Below are 19,095 nucleotides of genomic sequence, written 5' to 3'. Positions count from 1 at the left end.
GTAGCTGGTATTTTGGCCCATTCCTCCATGCAGATCTTCTCGAGAGCAGTGATGTTTTGGGGCCGTCGCCGAGCAACACGGACTTTCAACTCCCGCCACAGATTTTCTATGGGGTTGAGGTCTGGAGACTGGCTAGGCCACTCCAGGACTTTCAAATGCTTCTTACGGAGCCACTCCTTTGTTGCCCGGGCGGTGTGTTTTGGATCATTGTCATGTTGGAAGACCCAGCCTCGTTTCATCTTCAAAGTTCTCACTGATGGAAGGAGGTTTTGGCTCAAAATCTCACGATACATGGCCCCATTCATTCTGTCCTTAACACGGATCAGTCGTCCTGTCCCCTTGGCAGAAAAACAGCCCCATAGCATGATGTTTCCACCCCCATGCTTCACAGTAGGTATGGTGTTCTTGGGATGCAACTCAGTATTCTTCGTCCTCCAAACACGACGAGTTGAGTTTATACCAAAAAGTTCTACTTTGGTTTCATCTGACCACATGACATTCTCCCAATCCTCTGCTGTATCATCCATGTGCTCTCTGGCAAACTTCAGACGGGCCTGGACATGCACTGGCTTCAGCAGCGGAACACGTCTGGCACTGCGGGATTTGATTCCCTGCCGTTGTAGTGTGTTACTGATGGTGACCTTTGTTACTTTGGTCCCAGCTCTCTGCAGGTCATTCACCAGGTCCCCCCGTGTGGTTCTGGGATCTTTGCTCACCGTTCTCATGATCATTTTGACCCCACGGGATGAGATCTTGCGTGGAGCCCCAGATCGAGGGAGATTATCAGTGGTCTTGTATGTCTTCCATTTTCTGATGATTGCTCCCACAGTTGATTTTTTCACACCAAGCTGCTTGCCTATTGTAGATTCACTCTTCCCAGTCTGGTGCACGTCTACAATACTTTTCCTGGTGTCCTTCGAAAGCTCTTTGGTCTTGGCCATGGCGGAGTTTGGAGTCTGACTGTTTAAGGCTGTGGACAGGTGTCTTTTATACAGATGATGAGTTCAAACAGGTGCCATTCATACAGGTAACGAGTGGGGGACAGAAAAGCGTCTTACAGAAGACGTTACAGGTCTGTGAGAGCCAGAGATTTTCCTTGTTTGAGGTGACCAAATACTTATTTTCCACCCTGATTTACGAATAAATTCTTTACAAATCCTACCATGTGAATTCATGGATTTTTTTTTCACATTCTGTCTCTCACAGTTGAAGTGTACCTCTGGTGCAAATTACTGACCTCTGTCATCATTTTAAGTGGGGGAACTTGCACAATCGGTGGCTGACTAAATACTTTTTTGCCCCACTGTAAGCATATTAGGTGATGTGCATCTCTGTAATGAGAAGGGGTGTGGTCTAATGGCTGGAAGGCTGAAAGACGACCACCACTGAACAAGACACACAAGCTGAAACGTCAAGACTGGGCCAAGAAATATCTCAAGACTGGTTTTTCTAAGGTTTTATGGACTGATGAAATGAGAGTGAGTCTTGATGGGCCAGATGGATGGGCCCGTGGCTGGATTGGTAAAGGGCAGAGAGCTCCAGTCCGACTCAGACGCCAGCAAGGTGGAGGTGGAGTACTGGTTTGGGTTGGTATCATCAAAGATGAGCTTGTGGGGCCTTTTCGGGTTGAGGATGGAGTCAAGCTCAACTCCCAGTCCTACTGCCAGTTTCTGGAAGACACCAGGTCGCTGATTTGTTTTTGTTTTGTTTTTGAATGTCAGAAATGTATATTTGTGAATGTGGAGATGTTATATTGGTTTCACTGGTAAAAATAAATAATTGAAATGGGTATATATTTGTTTTTTGTTAAGTTGCCTAATAATTATGCACAGTAATAGTCACCTGCACACACAGATATCCCCCTAAAATAGCTAAAACTAAAAACAAACTAAAAACTACTTCCAAAAACATTCAGCTTTGATATTGAGTTTTTTGGGTTGTTCAATAATAAAATTATTCCTCACAAATACAACTTGCCTAATAATTCTGCACTCCCTGTAAATTAGCCAGCTGCTAGTACACTGGTACTGGCATACCAGTAGCTGATGGTTTCTACCACAAATCCAGCTCCCTGAGACTGTATGCTAAGCAAAAGGAAGGAGGACGAGGACTAGTGGGTGTCAGAACCACTGAGACAAACATCTATGAGTACATCAGCAAGATGGCCACAACTGACCGCATGCTTATTTATTTATCTCAGGCGGCAGAAACCGGAGAAAGAAATGGAGCAAGGAGAGGAACCATCGTGGAAGGACAGGCTGCTGTACGGTATGTACAGCAGCCTGTCAGTTAGAAGAAGTGGCTGACATCCAGAAATACTACCAGATCCTGTGGGACTTCCAGATACAGACAGACAAACTGGTGATGACTAAGCAACCGCACATAGTAGTGATGGACAAGCAGAGGAAAGCAGTTGTAGTGATACATGTAGCTTCATCGATTGATAGCAACATCAGGAAAAAGGAACATGAGAAGCTTGAGAAATACCAAGGCCTGAGAAAAGAGCTCGAGAAGATTTGGAGGGTGAAGTTAACAGTGGCAGTAATCGGAGCACTCGGTCCAGTGACTCCCAAGCTGGGTGAGTGGCTCCAGCAGATCCCAGGAACAACATCCAAGATCTTTGTCCATAAGAGCGCAGTCCAGACGTTCACCAACTTAAAACGTTTGGTACATAATGAAATCAAAGATACAGGACCAAGCTAAAATCCTATATCAGACAAGACTAGCACAACATCTCCCAAAAGTCAAGCTAGTCTTCTGGGAGTTCCCCACTCCCAGAAGTTTGATCCCAGAAGTTTGTTGTTCAAAGAAGAGGGGACAATACACAGTGGTAAACATGGCCCCCGTCCCAGCTTTTTTTGAGATGTGCTGCTGGCATGAAAATTTACAATTACATAATTTTTTTAAATCTACAAAAAGTTCTGTTCACGGTAAATATTTCTATTCCTGTTTCCACAAGTTACTTCCTTTACCTTAGTTATCTCTGTGCCTTCCTCTTTTTTTCTCATTGTTGTGTTACTGTGTGTTACCTTGGCACACATTTGTTAAGGACCACACCTTCATTTAATTTTTTTACCTCCATATGGGACAGCAGTTACACTACTAATCCTTTCCTATCCTCGGTTAACAACTACGTTTGAAAGTTAATTATTAGCATATTTTCTTATTTTTCCTGTTGCGAGTAATTCACCTTTGTTCCTCATGTTCATTCATACTTTTGAAAGTTAAAAAAAACATATAATCAGTGAAACATAATTTGATGGCTTTATTTTTTCATACATTCTCACTGCATACTACCCTAAACCTTCACCTCTGAACCTTGTGGTTAAAAGAATACTGCAAATAATATTGCAGCTTGTTCCACATTTGGTCATGTTACAGCCTTATTCCAAAATGGATTCAATTCATTTTTAACCTCAAAATTAACCACAACACCCCATTATGAAAAAGTGGAAAAGGTTAGTTTGAAATTTTTGCAAATGCATAAAAACAACAAAATATACCATATATAAATATTCACAGTAGTTGCTCAATACTTAACTATTATAGCATTAAGTCTTTTTGAGTATGAAGCTACACGCTTGGCCACACCTATTTTTGGGCAGGTTCTCACATTGTTCTTTGCAGAACCTCTCAGGCTCAGGTTGGATGGGGAGTGTCAGTGCACAGAGTCTGGGCTCTCGCTGGGGCAGTCAAGGACCTGAAGCCACTCCTTTGTTATCTTGGCTGTGTGCTTAGGGTTGTTGTCCTGTTGGAAGATGAACCTTTAAGGTTTTCCTTGGGTTCTTGGCCACCTCACTAATGCCCTTCTACCTTAAGTACTCAGATTGGCCAGTATCCAGCTCTAGGAAGAGTCCTGTTGAATCCAAATTTCTCCCGTTTATGGATGATGGAGGACACTGTGCTCACTGGGACCTTCAATGCTGCAGAAATCTTTTGTACCTCTTTCCAGATCTGTGCCTCGAAACAATCCTGTTTCTGAAGTCTGCAGACAATTCCTTGGACTTCATGTCTTTGTTTTTGCTCTGACATGTGTTGTTGGACTTTAAATAGACTGGTGTGTATCTCATGAAATCATGTGCAGACAACTGAATATACCACAGGTGGAGTCCAATCAAATTGTAGAAACATCTGACATGTAAATTACGTTCGATATGGTTTCTTGGCATTTTGTTTTTCCAAGATCAACTTTGACCTTGGGCACCAACAGTGAAGGTCAAAGTCAAATGCTTAGCCATCCTAAGTACGCATGTCCCCCAAGGCCTCATGTATCATTGTCAAGTTTGAAGACGACTCATTAAAAAAAAAAGTTTTTACCCGATTCTCGAATTTGGGTTAGGACCGACCTTTACCCAATTCTCACCAAAATTATATCAGCTCAAACTGTTACTGGTGTCTACCGTCACTCAAAATATGGCTGTAAATAAAATAAGGTTGTAATGTGACAACATGTGGAACAAGTAAAGAACTGAAATGTACCACAGGTAGCCCTGGTTCAGAGTCATAGTTAAACGTTTACCAAGACTTCTTATTTTTAATATCATCCCATTTTTAGTATTATTTTTTTCTTCCAATTATCCACAAACTCCAAACTCCAATTCTCCAAACTCAAGCAGCTGCTATCTGGTTCACTCATTAAAATAAATAAATAAATCAGTAAGTATGAAAGCATTCCCACATCCCACCATTTAGAAATACTTACAAACGTGTCTTTGCTCTAACTCACTCTATTTAAATTAAACCTTGGGTTATCATTAAATGTAATGGCTGTGTGTACTTATTGTTCTTCGAGGGATCAGGTGGGATTCAAACTGGTAACACTTGGATTGGGGGCTTTTTGCAGACAACGTCCATCCCTTTATGTATTCATTCAAGCAAAGGCGTCTGTTTTTACTCCGCATTTGTTCCTGCCCGTTTTTTGGACTTTTACCTGTCAGACACTGAAGGTGCAAAGGTCAACAACACTTTGTAGATAAAGAAAATGAAGCTTTTATTAGATCTTTACCTCTTTGAAAACCAGCACAACTCCAGTAAGACATGGCAAAGCAACACGTGCTGTAACCTTTCAGTTGACAAAGATCAGGTGGTCGAGAGATTTTATTAACAGTTTATAGTCCAGATGATATGTACTTTGTTTATCCCAAAAATTAAGAAATCTGCTCCACAAAACTACAATGGCAGTGACATTATCATCTGTATTTATCTGTTCTAAAAACAAATAAATAAACATGCCAGATCAGAAAAGCTGACATAACCAGAGAACAAACTATCATTTAGCAAACGACTGTGTAGAAAAATACGGTCTCCAAATGCTTCATGTCAGTGAACACGTTAATGAAAAGAAGTTTTACAAATACTTGAGGTATAAGTGAACAATGTTACCTTTAATGTACAGACCCTTCAGTCAACATTCACTGTGTTAAACAGAAACGACCTGCACTGTAGGCAGGATGTGAAAATGGGCTCTACATACGGTTCAACTCAAGAAAACCGACTCACAGCTTTTGATACTTTGGTGTCGGTATGTTTTCTGAAACATACATCTTTAGACCATTTGTAAGCACATCGATATGAGAAACTTTTTCTATTGATTGGTTGATTAAGTTGAAGTGTTAAAACAGAAGCTTTTGATGAGCATGGATCTACAGGACCTTTGTGCACTTTAATATTAATCCATGCATGTGGGATTACCTGGGACTAAATAAGTGATTCCATGATTGGCATCAGCCCTGAGGATGCCGTCAAAGATTTCATGATTAGTCTTGTTTTGGCTGGTCAAGCTGGATCTGTATTAATGTGCGGTATTTTGCATATAGAGTCACCAGCAGTACCAACAGGGACTTTAGTCCACTTTCTCTGTGATCCGTCCCATTTTGGTGCGCATGTTACGTACAAGGAAGAATCCGATGGTGGTGACGCCCATTATCACCTCAGCTACCCAGAACGCCACGTCCCAGCTGTGCTGCTTGGCAATAGTGCTGAAGGGCAGCCCTGCCATGAAAGCTCCCACTGCAACAAAAAGAAAGCTTGTGTGTTCATATCAAAGGGTCAAAACCTGAAACATGACAATGATTTTACTGCAGCTCACCGTTAGCCATTAGAGCTACAACAGCATGAGATGTTCCACAGAAGTTTGAAGGAGCACTTTCACTGGCTATCACCCCGAACAGGGCGACTGGTCCATAAGAAGAAAATCCAAACATGGCACCAAGCAAGAGGATCCAAATCTGTGAATGAGAGAAAACATACATAAAATAAAAGCCTTCTGGTGGAAAAATAATTTTCTAGGGTGTCCACAGGTACCGATACTGAAACTGGGACATTTTTAAACCTTTAGGTGAATCTTAAAGTTCATTTGAAGCTCAAAAGAGAATGAACTCTTTTAAAGTGAACGGGTAAAAAGGTAAAAAGACATATTTTGGTTGAGTTTGTCCAAATGCTGATTTTCCCAAATAAAATCCCAAATGTTGCAAGCTTGAAAATGTATTTTATGCAACACAGTTTGCTTCAGAAGCAGTTTCTTTTAAAGGTACAGGTGTTAAACACCAACAACATTTGCCATTAAACATCTATTGTCCCAGTTCCACAGACTAATAAATGCCTTTTTCTTCATCAGCTTCAGGGTTTCCATCACTGCAAGCTGAACGGGTAACTGGGCCCTAACTGGCCCCCTGCTGGGCCGGAGTGTAACCCACATCTCTTCCCAGAAATAGTCAGTGGATGGCACTGTAACACTGGGTAGTGTGTCTGAGTCTGCTGTAGAGAACAACATAGAGCCGCTATGCTCGCTGTTCAGAACAACTCACCAGCTAGCCTTTTGATAAGTAGCTACATTGTTTTTATTCACATGGAATGATTCTTTCCGGAGCATACCTCTTTCTCTGACACACCAATGAGGACGGATACAGGATGAATGACTTGGACCCAAAGTGGAGGCTCCTGAACAAAGACATTTACTCTTAGAGTTTTTTGAGGACTGAAAGGTATACATTTCACGTGGATTACAAAATGATGAATTACCTTTGGGATTTCAGGTGTGATGGTCACTCTGAAGAGGTACATTGACACATACATGCCAGCCATCATGACAATAAGCAGGCCATGGCGAGGGTTGCCATGGGTGCCCAAGCCTTTCTAGAAAAAGGCAAAGAAAGGAGCAAAACACTAAAATCAACACCCTTCATACTGAAACATGTGATGTATCAAAACCAGGTTTAAGTCTAAAACCTAAATAAATAATAATAATTAAAAAAAAAAAAAAGTCAGACTTCAACCTTGGAAAATTCGAGCAGTATGTTAATTTGAAATCAACCCTAACCCTGCTTATTCTCTCACTCATAAAATCAAACTGTGGTGAAAATGTAGCCACAAATGCACAGGAGGACTCAACATCACTGAACAGGCCAGTCGCAATAGTTGCGAGCTGCATTGACACGCAGTGCAGTTACATTTCTATGGAGGTGCACGTCAGGTTACGGTGTTGGGCTTTGCACTTATTGTGTAAATATCCTGCTACATCCCCGGTAACCTGATGTGCACCTTCCAGAAATGTCACCAGCTGTGTCTGTGTCGACACAGTGCTTTCAGTGCTCAAGTAAAGAACCAGTCCATTTAACTATTGGATTGGCCTGTGCATCCTGAACTCTACAAAGATTCATAGCAGTAGGTTAAAGAGGGCCTTAGATGAAATGTAACCATAGGTAAGTTACATTCTAAGGTTTCAGAGGGGTTTGCTGTTACAATGTAGCTACAGTCCGACTGTGTGGCTGTGCTGAGTGGGAACTCCCACTCACAGCCGAGAGGGGCTTGCTGGAGAAGGATTTTGGGGGAAATAGTGTGCAGTTTATTTATAGTTTAGGCATCAGAAACTGCGAAATAAACTACATTTTTTCTGTATTTGCTATATTTGCTAACTGTTAATTCATACTTGGCTAACAATTTAATTGCTAGCCAAATGTTTAGCAAAATATTTACTACTTTTATTCACAGTTTGGCAATAATAAGATTTCAAGTGTCTATCCATTTCTGTTAGCTTTCGAAGAATTTGTTTTTTAATGAATTTCAAATACCAGTGATACCTTAAGCAGAGAATTCCAACTATTTCTTTGTTAATATTACATAACTTATGGTTATTTCCGTTACTTTTAGTAGAGCTTTTTGCTTAAACTTTTTAAAGGCTCATTCAAGCCTTTAATTATTTGAAATAGTTGAGCTAACTAATCCACTTAACCAATCGCTACTCGTATGCTTGTTCAAGAATCCCTTTAACTGACCCAAGTTGTTTTAATTCAACTCCTATCGGTTACTCACCCGAGCCACAGCTCTGTCTGAAATGAAGCCTGACGTAAGGCTGCCCACAAAGCCTCCAACCTCCAAGGCACTCATGTAGGTACTGCCTGTTAGCAACAGAGCTTCCGTCATCACCCACAACCAGTCAGATGACGTGAAAACTATGTGGGAAGCAACAATGAACACACGCACCCATGAGAGCAGTCTGGCCTTTCTCCTGCATGAGGAACAGCTGTCCCCAGTCGGTGGCAGCCGTCTTCACTCCAAACACCACCAAGTAACCCAGAGACAGCACCCACAGGAAAGGAGACAGGAGGAATTCACTCAGGGTGCTTTCACTGCTTCCTGGTGAGCACGGACACAAAAAGAGCTCATGAATACTTAACAGTCCAAATAATGTAAAGAATGAAGTTTTTTCAATTATTCTACAAAGCATGCCTGTCACATGGTATGGTCATAAAGGGATGGACATATTCAGCAACTGTGGCATTTAAACAATGATCAATTGGTGCTAACATACAAAGTGTGTCAAGAAAGGGACCTCCAGACTGCTCATCCAAAGCAGGATGAAGCCATGCTTTCATGATGTTTACACCAAATTCTGACCTTACATCTGAATGTCACAACAGAAACGGAGAGTTTTTCAGTTTCTGATGACAAGTCACATGTTCGACATAACTTGGTTGTAACGAGTGGTTGAGTTACTGAAGCGTTCCTATTGGATCAGTCTGAGCATTCGCCTTTGAATTCCCACATCTATCCAGAGAACTGCCGCTCACTGGATATTTTCTCTTCTTCACACCATTCTGTGAGGATTGTGCAGAAAGATCCCAGCAGTTCAGCGATTTCTGAAAATACTCAGACCAACTCGTCTCGGACCAACAACTGTGCCATGTTTAAAGTCAATTAAACCACTTCTTTCCCATTCTGATGCTCAATTTCAACCTTTAGCAGGTGCCCCTCACTACCCGACTCACTGGACCCTCTACAGTTCGCATACCGCCACAACAGGTCCACTGATGATGCCATAGCCCTGACACTACACACTGCCCTGTCACACCTGGAGAAGAGAGACACGTATGTGAGAATGCTGTTTGTAGATTACAGCTCAGCATTCAATACCATCGTTCCCTCGAAGCTGGATAGGAAACTGCAGGATCTAGGACTGAGCAGCTCCCTCTGCAGCTGGATCCTTAGCTTCCTGTCTGACAGACACCAAGTGGTCAGACTGGGCAGCATCACCTCATCCCCCATCACACTGAACACTGGTGCTCCACAGGGGTGTGTACTGAGCTCTCTCCTGTACTCACTCTACACCTACGACTGCACAGCCACTAACAGCTCCAACATCATTGTGAAGTTTGCGGACGACACTACAGTGGTGGGTCTTATCACCAACAGTGATGAGACAGCTTACAGGGAGGTGGTCAGCGCCCTGACCCACTGGTGTCAAGACAACCATCTCACCCTCAACGTCGCAAAGACAAAGGAGTTGATAGTGGACTTCCGGAGGTGCAGAGAAGTACACACCCCCATCACCATCAGCGGCGCTGCTGTGGAGAGAGTGAGCAGCTTCCGGTTCCTTGGTGTACATCTGGCTGAGGATCTTACGTGGTCAGTACACACAAACAAAACAGTGAAGAAGGCGCAGCAGCGCCTCTTCTTTCTCAGGAGACTGAAAAGATTCGGCATGAGCCCCCACATCCTCAGGACCTTCTATCACTGTGCCATTGAGAGCATCCTCACTGGATGCATCACCACCTGGTATGGCAACAGCACCGCCTACAACTGCAAAGCTCTCCAGCGAGTAGTGCGGTGCTCTGAACGGATAATTGGAGGTGAGCTTCCCTCCCTCCAAGACATCTACAGGAAGCGGTGCCTGAGGAAAGCGGGGAGGATCATCAAGGACTCCAGTCACCCCAGCCATCAACTGTTCAGACTACTTCCATCAGGAAGGAGGTTCTGCAGCATCCGGTCCCGTACCAGCAGACTGAGAGACAGCTTCTTCCACCAGGCCATCAGACTGCTGAACACGTCATAGACACCTCAGCTTCACTACTGGAACTTTAACATTATGCACTCCATACTGTACAGTAATGCCACTGTTTTGCACATGTCTCACTCTGTATATTTTATTTTATTTATTTTATATATTCTATTCATTGTTTACTCTATTTAATTTGTAAAATATGTGTACACACACACACACACACACACACACACACACACACACACACACACACACACACACACACACACACACACACAGAAAAATATTTAGTATACACATCCAGAAATGCATATACTATTATATATTGTACATATATTTATTAGTTTCAGATGTAGCCATTCTTGTATTTTGCTTGTTTACATTATTGTATTTTGCACAACTCTGTTGCTTGTGAAGCTCGCACACAAGAATTTCACTCACATGTGCTGTACCAATGTACCTGCACATGTGATGTGACAATAAAAGTGATTTGATTTGATTTGACTACTGTGATGGCCTCAACCACATGTTGGTAACAATCAGTCCAGACACTCACCTCATTAGTTTGTTTTGTGTTTAAACATTTATTTCAGGAATGTCATTCATTCATTTATTTACTTAAACCTAACAGTGACGTTATGAAGCGTGCACATATTAGCACTGTGTGATTCTGTTATATTAATTATGTTTCTCTTTCTTTTGAGTTTTCTCTTTGGGCAAAAGGCGTGGCCAAGGGCCGAGGACTATGAAAGCCAACCACACCCCCTACAAACAAGGTGGGTGTTTTAGGTTTGGTTAAGTTAATTTGTGCTTAGATAGTCTTCATGTTTAATTCGGTTTCCTCTATTGTGTCTAAATGATTTGGCCAAACCACTATAAAAAGTTACCCGCCTGTGTCTTTGCGTTTAAGTCAGTCTGTGAGTTAATTCTGTATATTTTGTTTGCTTAGTTACTTTTATGTTACTTTTTGAGCAGAGTTGTATTTAGTTGACCTCTTTTATGGGCCCATTAATTATATTTTGAACTTTGGTGTGGAATAAAAACACACCATGAAGACATTTTTCCTGTGTCCTCTATGCCTTTACTGCTTGATCCCTCAAAAATACATACCTAAATGCAGTGAGCTGCTGTCATGTGACCGGCTGATTAGATATTTATTTTAACTAGCAATTGAACAGGTGTACCTAACAAAGTGGCTGGTGAGTATAAGCGTACCAGCAAGTGAGAGTAACATCTACAGTACGAAGTTTACAGACAGTGAGAAAGAGAAAAATATTTTTACAGTAATAGCTACTGCAGCAAAAAGAGCTAATGGGCACAGTTGTGAGTGAAATGTTAGCATTCAGCTGTACACTGTGTTCATCGCCTGCAGAGGATCAAAGTTCTGCTGGTGTAAACTTCTGATGCCTCACTTGGATATAAGTTGACCCAAACCTGAAAGCTAGTGAGCAGCTATGAGCCAAGCTCAGAACACTAAGCATCCGCCAGAGGTCTCTGTACTACAGAGCTGCAGATCTGGCAAAAAAATCTGCCATTATGACACTTATGTGCACATGAAAAAAATATGCTTTCCATATGGGTTGCAAATGTGTACGATATCCACAAGTAATGATTTGTCCACGTCTGTTTCACACTGGGACTTGAACCCAGCTTACCTTTGTGAATCTTTGCAATGCCGGCAGCATTAAACGTGCCTCGAAACCCCACGTGGGCACGCGACGTGATCAGTTTGTCCACATGTATTTAAGGTTTGGTGAGCAAGCGAGAGCGAGGTTTCATGTAGTTCTACACATTTGTACACACAGAAAGGTTTTTGAAAGTGTAAATTATCAGATTCAGAGCTGAACTTAATAAATGATCAGTATTTATTCTGGTTTGGATGTATGCGTTTTGTATAATAGTTTCACGTGTGGTCAGGCTGCTTTGTATTTGTGTGTGGATTGAAGCATGTACTATGAGTCCTATAAGTTACACACAAATCATTACACACAAGCTTAGTTTATGCTTGTAGATCATACTGTATGCATTTGTAACTCTATTGAGACGTGTTTTCCCATATTTTGGGAGTCCTGTCCATCTTTGGCTCCACATACCAATGCAAGCAGGTTTTTGCTCTAATTGTCCAATACAGTTCACCTTCATGAGCATCAAAGAAATTCACTGTAGGAATTCTGACAGGGATTCATCCATCATCCACTGGTTCAGGATAATAATGTCACTACTTAAAAAAGAGGAAAATTAGCTTACAAGTGAGTTGTTTGCATCCCTGAACACGTCCCCGTGTGACTGACATGATGATCGTTTAAAGCTACACAGGAAGTGACCTTTCCGTTCTTGGTTCTCTCACCTCCTTTCGCTCCCTTCTTGGCCGCTGCCTCCATGCTGGGCAGGCCCACATCCTTTGGCTCATTCTTTACAAACACTAGACAAACAAATGAGAAGGCAGCACAGAAAATGCCCGACATGGTCAGGATGGTCCTCCAGTCGTAGTAATGCAGCAGCACTGAGACCAAGATTGGACCCAGACTCCCAGCCAGGTTCATGCTGCAGGACAGCACAGACCACCATGTTCCAAACTGGGAAGGCTCATACCACTGACGGAGAACAGACACAAAGAATCAAATATTAAAGCCTATTTAAGCACAACTTGAAACCACATATTGCTCATATTAGCTACTTTCCATTTGCTGAGGCAACCCACAAGTTATGGAACTAAATTTGTCACTGAGTGCAGTTTATCTTAAAAGATTATATGTGAGCTGTGCAGAGAGATTATTGCAAATCTAATAATCAACAGAATTGTAGCACAATGACAGCACAGACAAAAAGCGTAATCTGTTTTTGACATCAGAGCCACACGCCCTCAAGACGTAATCGACCTAAACGCGACCATAAATAGTCCTCATACCGTACCCCTGAAAGATTGTCCTGTAACTTCAGAATCTACTGGGCAAATATTTAAAGTTGATTTAAATCTTTTTCTTCTCCATCGCGTGTGAATGTAAACTCAAGTATGGAACACACTTGGAGGGATGAAACGTGTTTGCTCTGACTGGGGATGGGAAACTCTTCTGAACAATGTTACTATTCTTCAAAAACATCTCCTGAGGATCTTCCATAAATACATTGACCTGTAATCTGATCCCCTGCCACATGCTGAACATATGCCAAAGCCTATTTATTGCCCAGCTGTTCCTAACCGCTACGTTTAAGAGAGCTTCTTACTTTAAGATACCTTCCAACGTATCTCAGAGTCTAATGGATTAGCATTTGCTCGAACATATGACTGTAGGACCGTAGTCCTACCAAAGGTGAGTCCTATATATGTCAAGGAATCCAATTACTGCAAATAAAATAGGAAATATACATGTTTAATGCACCGGAGTAAAGAATCCAAACACACAACATACAGGTAGTCCTCCCCTGTAAGTGATGTCTTTTCACTAGTTGCGAAAGCATTACAAGCATCATGGGCACCCTGCGTGCTGACAGCATTACACTTATACTGGTGCACGAGGTGGCAGACAGGATGATATTACCTTGCGGAGCACTTTCCCACATGGGGGCCAGCCACAGCCTTGTCCCAGGCCGTTGATGAACCACAGCAGAGAGAACATGGATACAGTAGAGGACCAGGAGAAGACCACATTGATGCCCCCTACCAGGAAAAGGCCAATGGAGAAAAGCCAGCGGGCGCTGATCTTATCTGACAGCACGCCGCTGATGAACTTACTGATGGCATAGGCCATAGTCTGGCTGCTGGTGATCAGACCTGCAGAGACACAGTGCAGACTGCTATTTCAGTATGATGCAAACTGTCTACTGAAGAAGATTTGGGTTGCTACAAAGTATACACATTAATAACTCAGTATCACAACATTTTACTTTTTTCTTTACCTGTGTGACTGAGCGATTAGCTTGCTCTGAATTAGGAGCTAGCTTTGTAAAGCTGACGTTTTGGTTGAGCCGACTTAATTTCAGTTTTCTTGTGTAACGTTATCTCGGGATGGTGATGAGATGAGGCCCCTTGCTCATAGCATTCCCTGACATTTGGTGCTCCTGTATTGAAATGCAAAATATCGCTATGCTACGTTTTATCAATTTTTTCCCCAACCATAATCTATAGTCACAAATTGATGAGCTTTTGAGTGGATTTACAGAAGGAAAAACATCCTTCCCACTTTGAAATTACTCATGCAATATCCACAGCCCAGAGGCCTCGAGTGAGGAGCAGGATTTTGTCTTATCCAGGTAACTGTGTGTGGAGTCTCAGAAGTGTAACATGACCTGTTCTTATCAGGTGAACTAATTCATCATTTGTATAAACAAATAAACAAAAAGCATGTCCAATGTGCTTTTTCAACAGGAAACATGAACGTGTGTAAAGCTGTTTCTAAATTCTTCATGCCGTGGGTTGGACCAGCCCTTTGTGAACACCACAAAATAAGCACAAATTGATGGACATGTTTATAAATGTTATCTTTTTGGGACCATTTTTAAACCAAAACTCTCCCCAGTGGAAATTTTGAGGTCAAATCAGTGCAAGTGACATAATAAGCACTCTGGTGGGTGTAGCAGCAATCAAACAAACACTTCACATAGCAACGCTTGTGCAACTGCTTGATTAAAGGCTTAAATGCTTGCTAAAGAAGCTTTTCCTTACACTCAACAGCCTAAAAAATAAAAGCATCCTGTTATTGTTTCCATCTTACCCAGATCATCTTTGTCCAGTTCTATCTCCTCCATCACAGAGGGCATGACAAATGAGAAGGTCTTTCTGTTAAAGAAATAGAGCGAATAGCCGATGAACATGCAAATGAAGATGACTAAACGATAGTAGCCGTAGCCTGTAGCCCCCATGATTACAGTCAATGCAAATAATTATAATAATAATATTTTTTCTTCAGTGGAGTCTTGTTTCTGGGCCCTCTGGAATCAGCTAGATGCTGACACTACTGGTAAAGGGTTGTTTGCAGCAGGAAGTCTAAAATAAGATGTAGCATGGGATAAAATATTCTCCATGAGGTGACGCTCTACAGCAGGCTCCGTGCTGGCTGGTAGCTTTGCCTATCTGTGAGGCTGCTGCTTGGGGACACCGGGACGGAGGACAGGAACTTTAAGGCAGCCTGAAAAATGAGAGCAAGAAAACACACATTATTTTAGACAGAAGCAGCTTCATCAGGTCATCCAATTTATTACATCAAGCTGGAATGGCACAGACTGACTATCTGCAGTTTCTTTTCTTCAGGTCAAAAAATTGCCACGGTGCTGACCAGGTCAGGTGCAGGAGCTACAGCCCAGCTTGCTCAGTTTCACTGCTCTAGCATGCTGCCCTATAAATGTCAGAGTTGAAGGCTCCAGTTAGCAACCCTCAAACTATCAGATGTCAGAAAACCTGCAAGACTAGTCAGCTTGTAGCACACGGTACGATACGAAAAGCTTAATTGTCAAATACTTAGAATTCCACCATAAGCTCTGTGGTTTTACACTTTAATGGCATTCTGTACGTGTCCATTTAAACTCACTAAACCCTGGCTGCTGACGCCTAAAGCGTCTTAAACAACCGAACAAGTCGCTAATAGCAGTTGAATTACTCAAATGGCAGCGGTCTTGCTAACAAACATCGGCGAACTGATTTGTGGGACTTTCCGTGTCTGTCAACGCTCCCCGGGCTCCTTTAACCAAACCCCGACGTAAAGCGAGCTATAACCCCCGTCAGTGCCGCGGGGCACAGCAACCTAGCGGCTCGCTGAAGCGCTGAATGGAGAAATGCCGGCAGAGCCCGTTACCTTTCATTCGTGTCCCTCGTCCGTGCTGAAACACGGTGCGCGTTCGTGAATCTGCAGTCCCGGGAGCGCGGCTGCGCGACATACATGGAGTGGGCACATCCACGACACACAAAGACAACACAGCGTGGCAGGTTATCAGTTACTATGCTGCACTGCCAGTCACTAAAACAGACAATATCAAGTATTCGCACTTAGGTAGAGGTCGGTTTTCATGCCGCCAAACTCCAGTGAAAAATATCTGAATTTAAGCTTGTGATGCCTCGCAAAACAACTAGCCCCATATTACTGTTGAGCTGGCATATCTTAGGAATCACTCGGGCCTGCAGAATAATACGGCACAGCCAGCCTTCTATTATTACACGAAGACATCAATATTTAGCTCGCATTGCTCACTACCGCCCTCCTCTGCAAACTGGTGTGAAGAGCAACTGAAAGAGGGGGTCTAGAGAAATTCCTCAGATCCCCACAGAATCTTTATTACATATAAAAGTCTCACATTCACTAGTTAAAGTACACATTCTGCATTAAAATATTTGTTTTTGACAGTAAAACTAACTTTATATGGAGAAAACAAAGAGTACTGACAGAAACATGACAAGGCCAAAATACCCAGTGCTGCTGGCATTTAGACATGTAAAGATGACCTGCTAAAGTTCAAAAGGCACATCAGAATAAGAAGGAAAGATGAGATAAAAGACTTTGAACGTGCCATTGTTATTTTCACCAAGCATGCTAGGGTGAGTATTTCATAAACTGCTGATCTAATAGGATTACAGTGAATGGCTTGTCGATATTTGAAGTCAGAGGAGAATGGCCAGACAGCTTCAAGCTGAGAGTACAACCAATACAACCATACCTTTGAACAAAGGTATGGTTGGTTCACCTCACCTTGGTTGTAACATTACAACCAAGGTGAGGTGAAGAGCATCTCCGAATCACTGCTCCGAATCTAGTTTTCAGTCCTTCATTCGTCCTCATATGACGACTGAAGGTTTGCAAAATCGCTCATGTCAAGTAGTCAAAATAGCAAAATGATATCTAAGTGGGATTTCAGTGTTTTTAAAAACATGAACTTCTACAAAATAATTTGCTCCTCTATGTGCTTTGATTGCAGCTTTATGAATGGATGGCCAACATGCTCATGAATCAGAATGTCAGTTAGTTTGTTCAGGTGCAGCAGGAGGGGCGGAGTCAGAGAGAAAGTCAGAGTTTGTTGAAGAAAACCTGACAGTGAGGCTTAGTTCACAGTCTGTAACTGACTCGGAGTTGAAGTGAACTCTCTTACTTAACAGAAAACCTGGAGCTTTCCCTCTGCTCGCCACTCTGTTCTTCACTCACTGTTCTGTGTGAGGTTACAGACACTCACTGGTCGTTTGTATAATCACAGCTGAAGCTTCGTTATCAACAACATGCCATTAACATTATTTTTTCTCAATTGGGGGGAATCTTTTCCTGTACACACTGCTGGGTTGACACAGGAAGGAAATATCAACAGGATATTGTTTCAAAGATTTCTGAATGTGCCCTCGTCAGGCAGTACTCTCTCACGATGCAATTCACGTAGAGAACGAAGGAGCCTCTAACAGTGGGGGGAAATGAGTGTAATTATAGATAGTCCTGGAGCTGTTTCACTATTATCAAAGAAAGTATAAAAAAGCGCTGAGGATTAAATGGCAGTGACAGCTACAGATGTTCTGTGCCAGTATTTTTTAGCTTATGAAGTGGAGCGTAAAGATTTCCCTTATGCAAAGTTTTTACTACAAAACACCGATAACATGTGGAACAATAGATGGTGTGCTGACAAAACACTTTTTTGTGATTTACATTTTATTAATTTTATATATAAATGTTTGTGTTGTGCTTGTACATATGCAGGTAGTTATAGAATAGAACAGAATAGAATAGGCTTTTACTGTCATTGTCTATGTACAGCAAAATTGTGGATAAATTATTATAAACTGCTCCAAGTGAGCTGTAAGCAGGTGAAGGTGGTTGTCTATTTGGTGATTAATGTGTCCTATACTGCACTGCAGTAAAAAGACACGCAGCATTGTTGTGATTCATTTCATTTCATAGCAAAGCTGGAGATGAGAATGAGTTTCAACTAAAGCACTGTTACTGAGTCAGTGATATTGGATTGTTATTAACGCTGATGAAAGATTTTTGATGAGGTGGACGACACTTAACCTGTGTCAAAGTTCTGCCAAGAGCGTCCTTTACAGTTTTACCTTATGGATGTGGGGTAGTTGCTGTGGTTCAGGTTAAGTCCCACAGTAGTGCATTTCAACTGTCACAGACACACGATATACAGTAGAGTAATGCATGCACAATACTGAAATCCTGGAATTATAGTCCTGAAAAATATTCCAGAAATTAGTGTCAAAATGAACAAAATCTAGCCCAATTTCCCTTCATTTATCTTCAAAATGACACTTATGGTCTATTATAATGACAATTTCATTCTTATCCCTTGTTTTTGATGATAATGATGGGGACGATGATGTTTCTAATACAGAGATTAATACTAAAATAAGATCACTATCATTGTGTAAGCCATTCAGTTATCAATGTTGGAGACGCTGTATATGGGGCGACACACAAAATGTTCTGGAGGCAGAGGGTGAATCATGCATTTCATTAGCAACGTCAAACACAGGCCTGAACATTATGAACAATTAATGTTTAACAACGTGAACTACCCTACACAAGCATCTTTGATTGGGTGCTCATTTGCTCTCACCTCAGGCCTCTGTGAGTGATTAATCCTTGAGCAGAGTGAGAAAAGAAATAATCTATGTAATGGCAAAAACAGGGAAAAGGAAACCTATTTCCCTGGATTACCTCAGTTTATCAGCCTGAAGTAACAATTTCCTCTAAATCACAACCTCAGTGTGTTTCGGTATGAAAAGACTGCTTCTTTCTAATTTGGTACTCTTAAATATATTTCTAATATATTGTAGAATAGTGGATTCTGATCTTTACTTTGAGCTCTTTTTATCTCTAGTCTAGTCAATCAGTCAAGCTCTA

General features: G+C 41.9%; 1 protein-coding gene across 6 annotated transcripts; it reads right to left on the bottom strand.

Annotated features, from left to right (window-relative positions):
* Positions 1–4,973: 4,973 nt before the first annotated feature.
* slc37a4b (solute carrier family 37 member 4b) lies at positions 4,974–16,415 on the bottom strand. Of its 6 annotated transcripts, none has more exons than XM_023152689.3 (11): positions 16,069–16,415; positions 15,501–15,612; positions 14,992–15,405; positions 13,819–14,051; positions 12,627–12,873; positions 8,482–8,634; positions 8,311–8,396; positions 7,021–7,134; positions 6,874–6,939; positions 6,089–6,227; positions 4,974–6,009 (listed from the first exon to the last, which is right to left on the bottom strand). In XM_023152689.3, the coding sequence occupies exons 3-11, from the start codon at positions 15,137–15,139 to the stop codon at positions 5,843–5,845; spliced, it is 1,353 nt and encodes a 450-aa protein (XP_023008457.3). In that variant the 5' UTR covers positions 15,140–15,405; positions 15,501–15,612; positions 16,069–16,415; the 3' UTR covers positions 4,974–5,842. The 6 variants fall into 6 exon arrangements, with proteins under 6 accessions (XP_023008457.3, XP_023008458.3, XP_023008459.3 ...); XM_023152690.3 differs by having other exon boundaries at positions 15,505–15,612; XM_023152691.3 differs by having other exon boundaries at positions 15,553–15,612.
* Between the last annotated feature and the right edge of the window lie 2,680 nt (positions 16,416–19,095).

Source organism: Maylandia zebra, linkage group LG10, assembly GCF_041146795.1.
Source record: "Maylandia zebra isolate NMK-2024a linkage group LG10, Mzebra_GT3a, whole genome shotgun sequence".
Classification (NCBI taxonomy): domain Eukaryota; kingdom Metazoa; phylum Chordata; class Actinopteri; order Cichliformes; family Cichlidae; genus Maylandia; species Maylandia zebra.
This window is presented reverse-complemented; position numbering and strand designations above follow the sequence as displayed.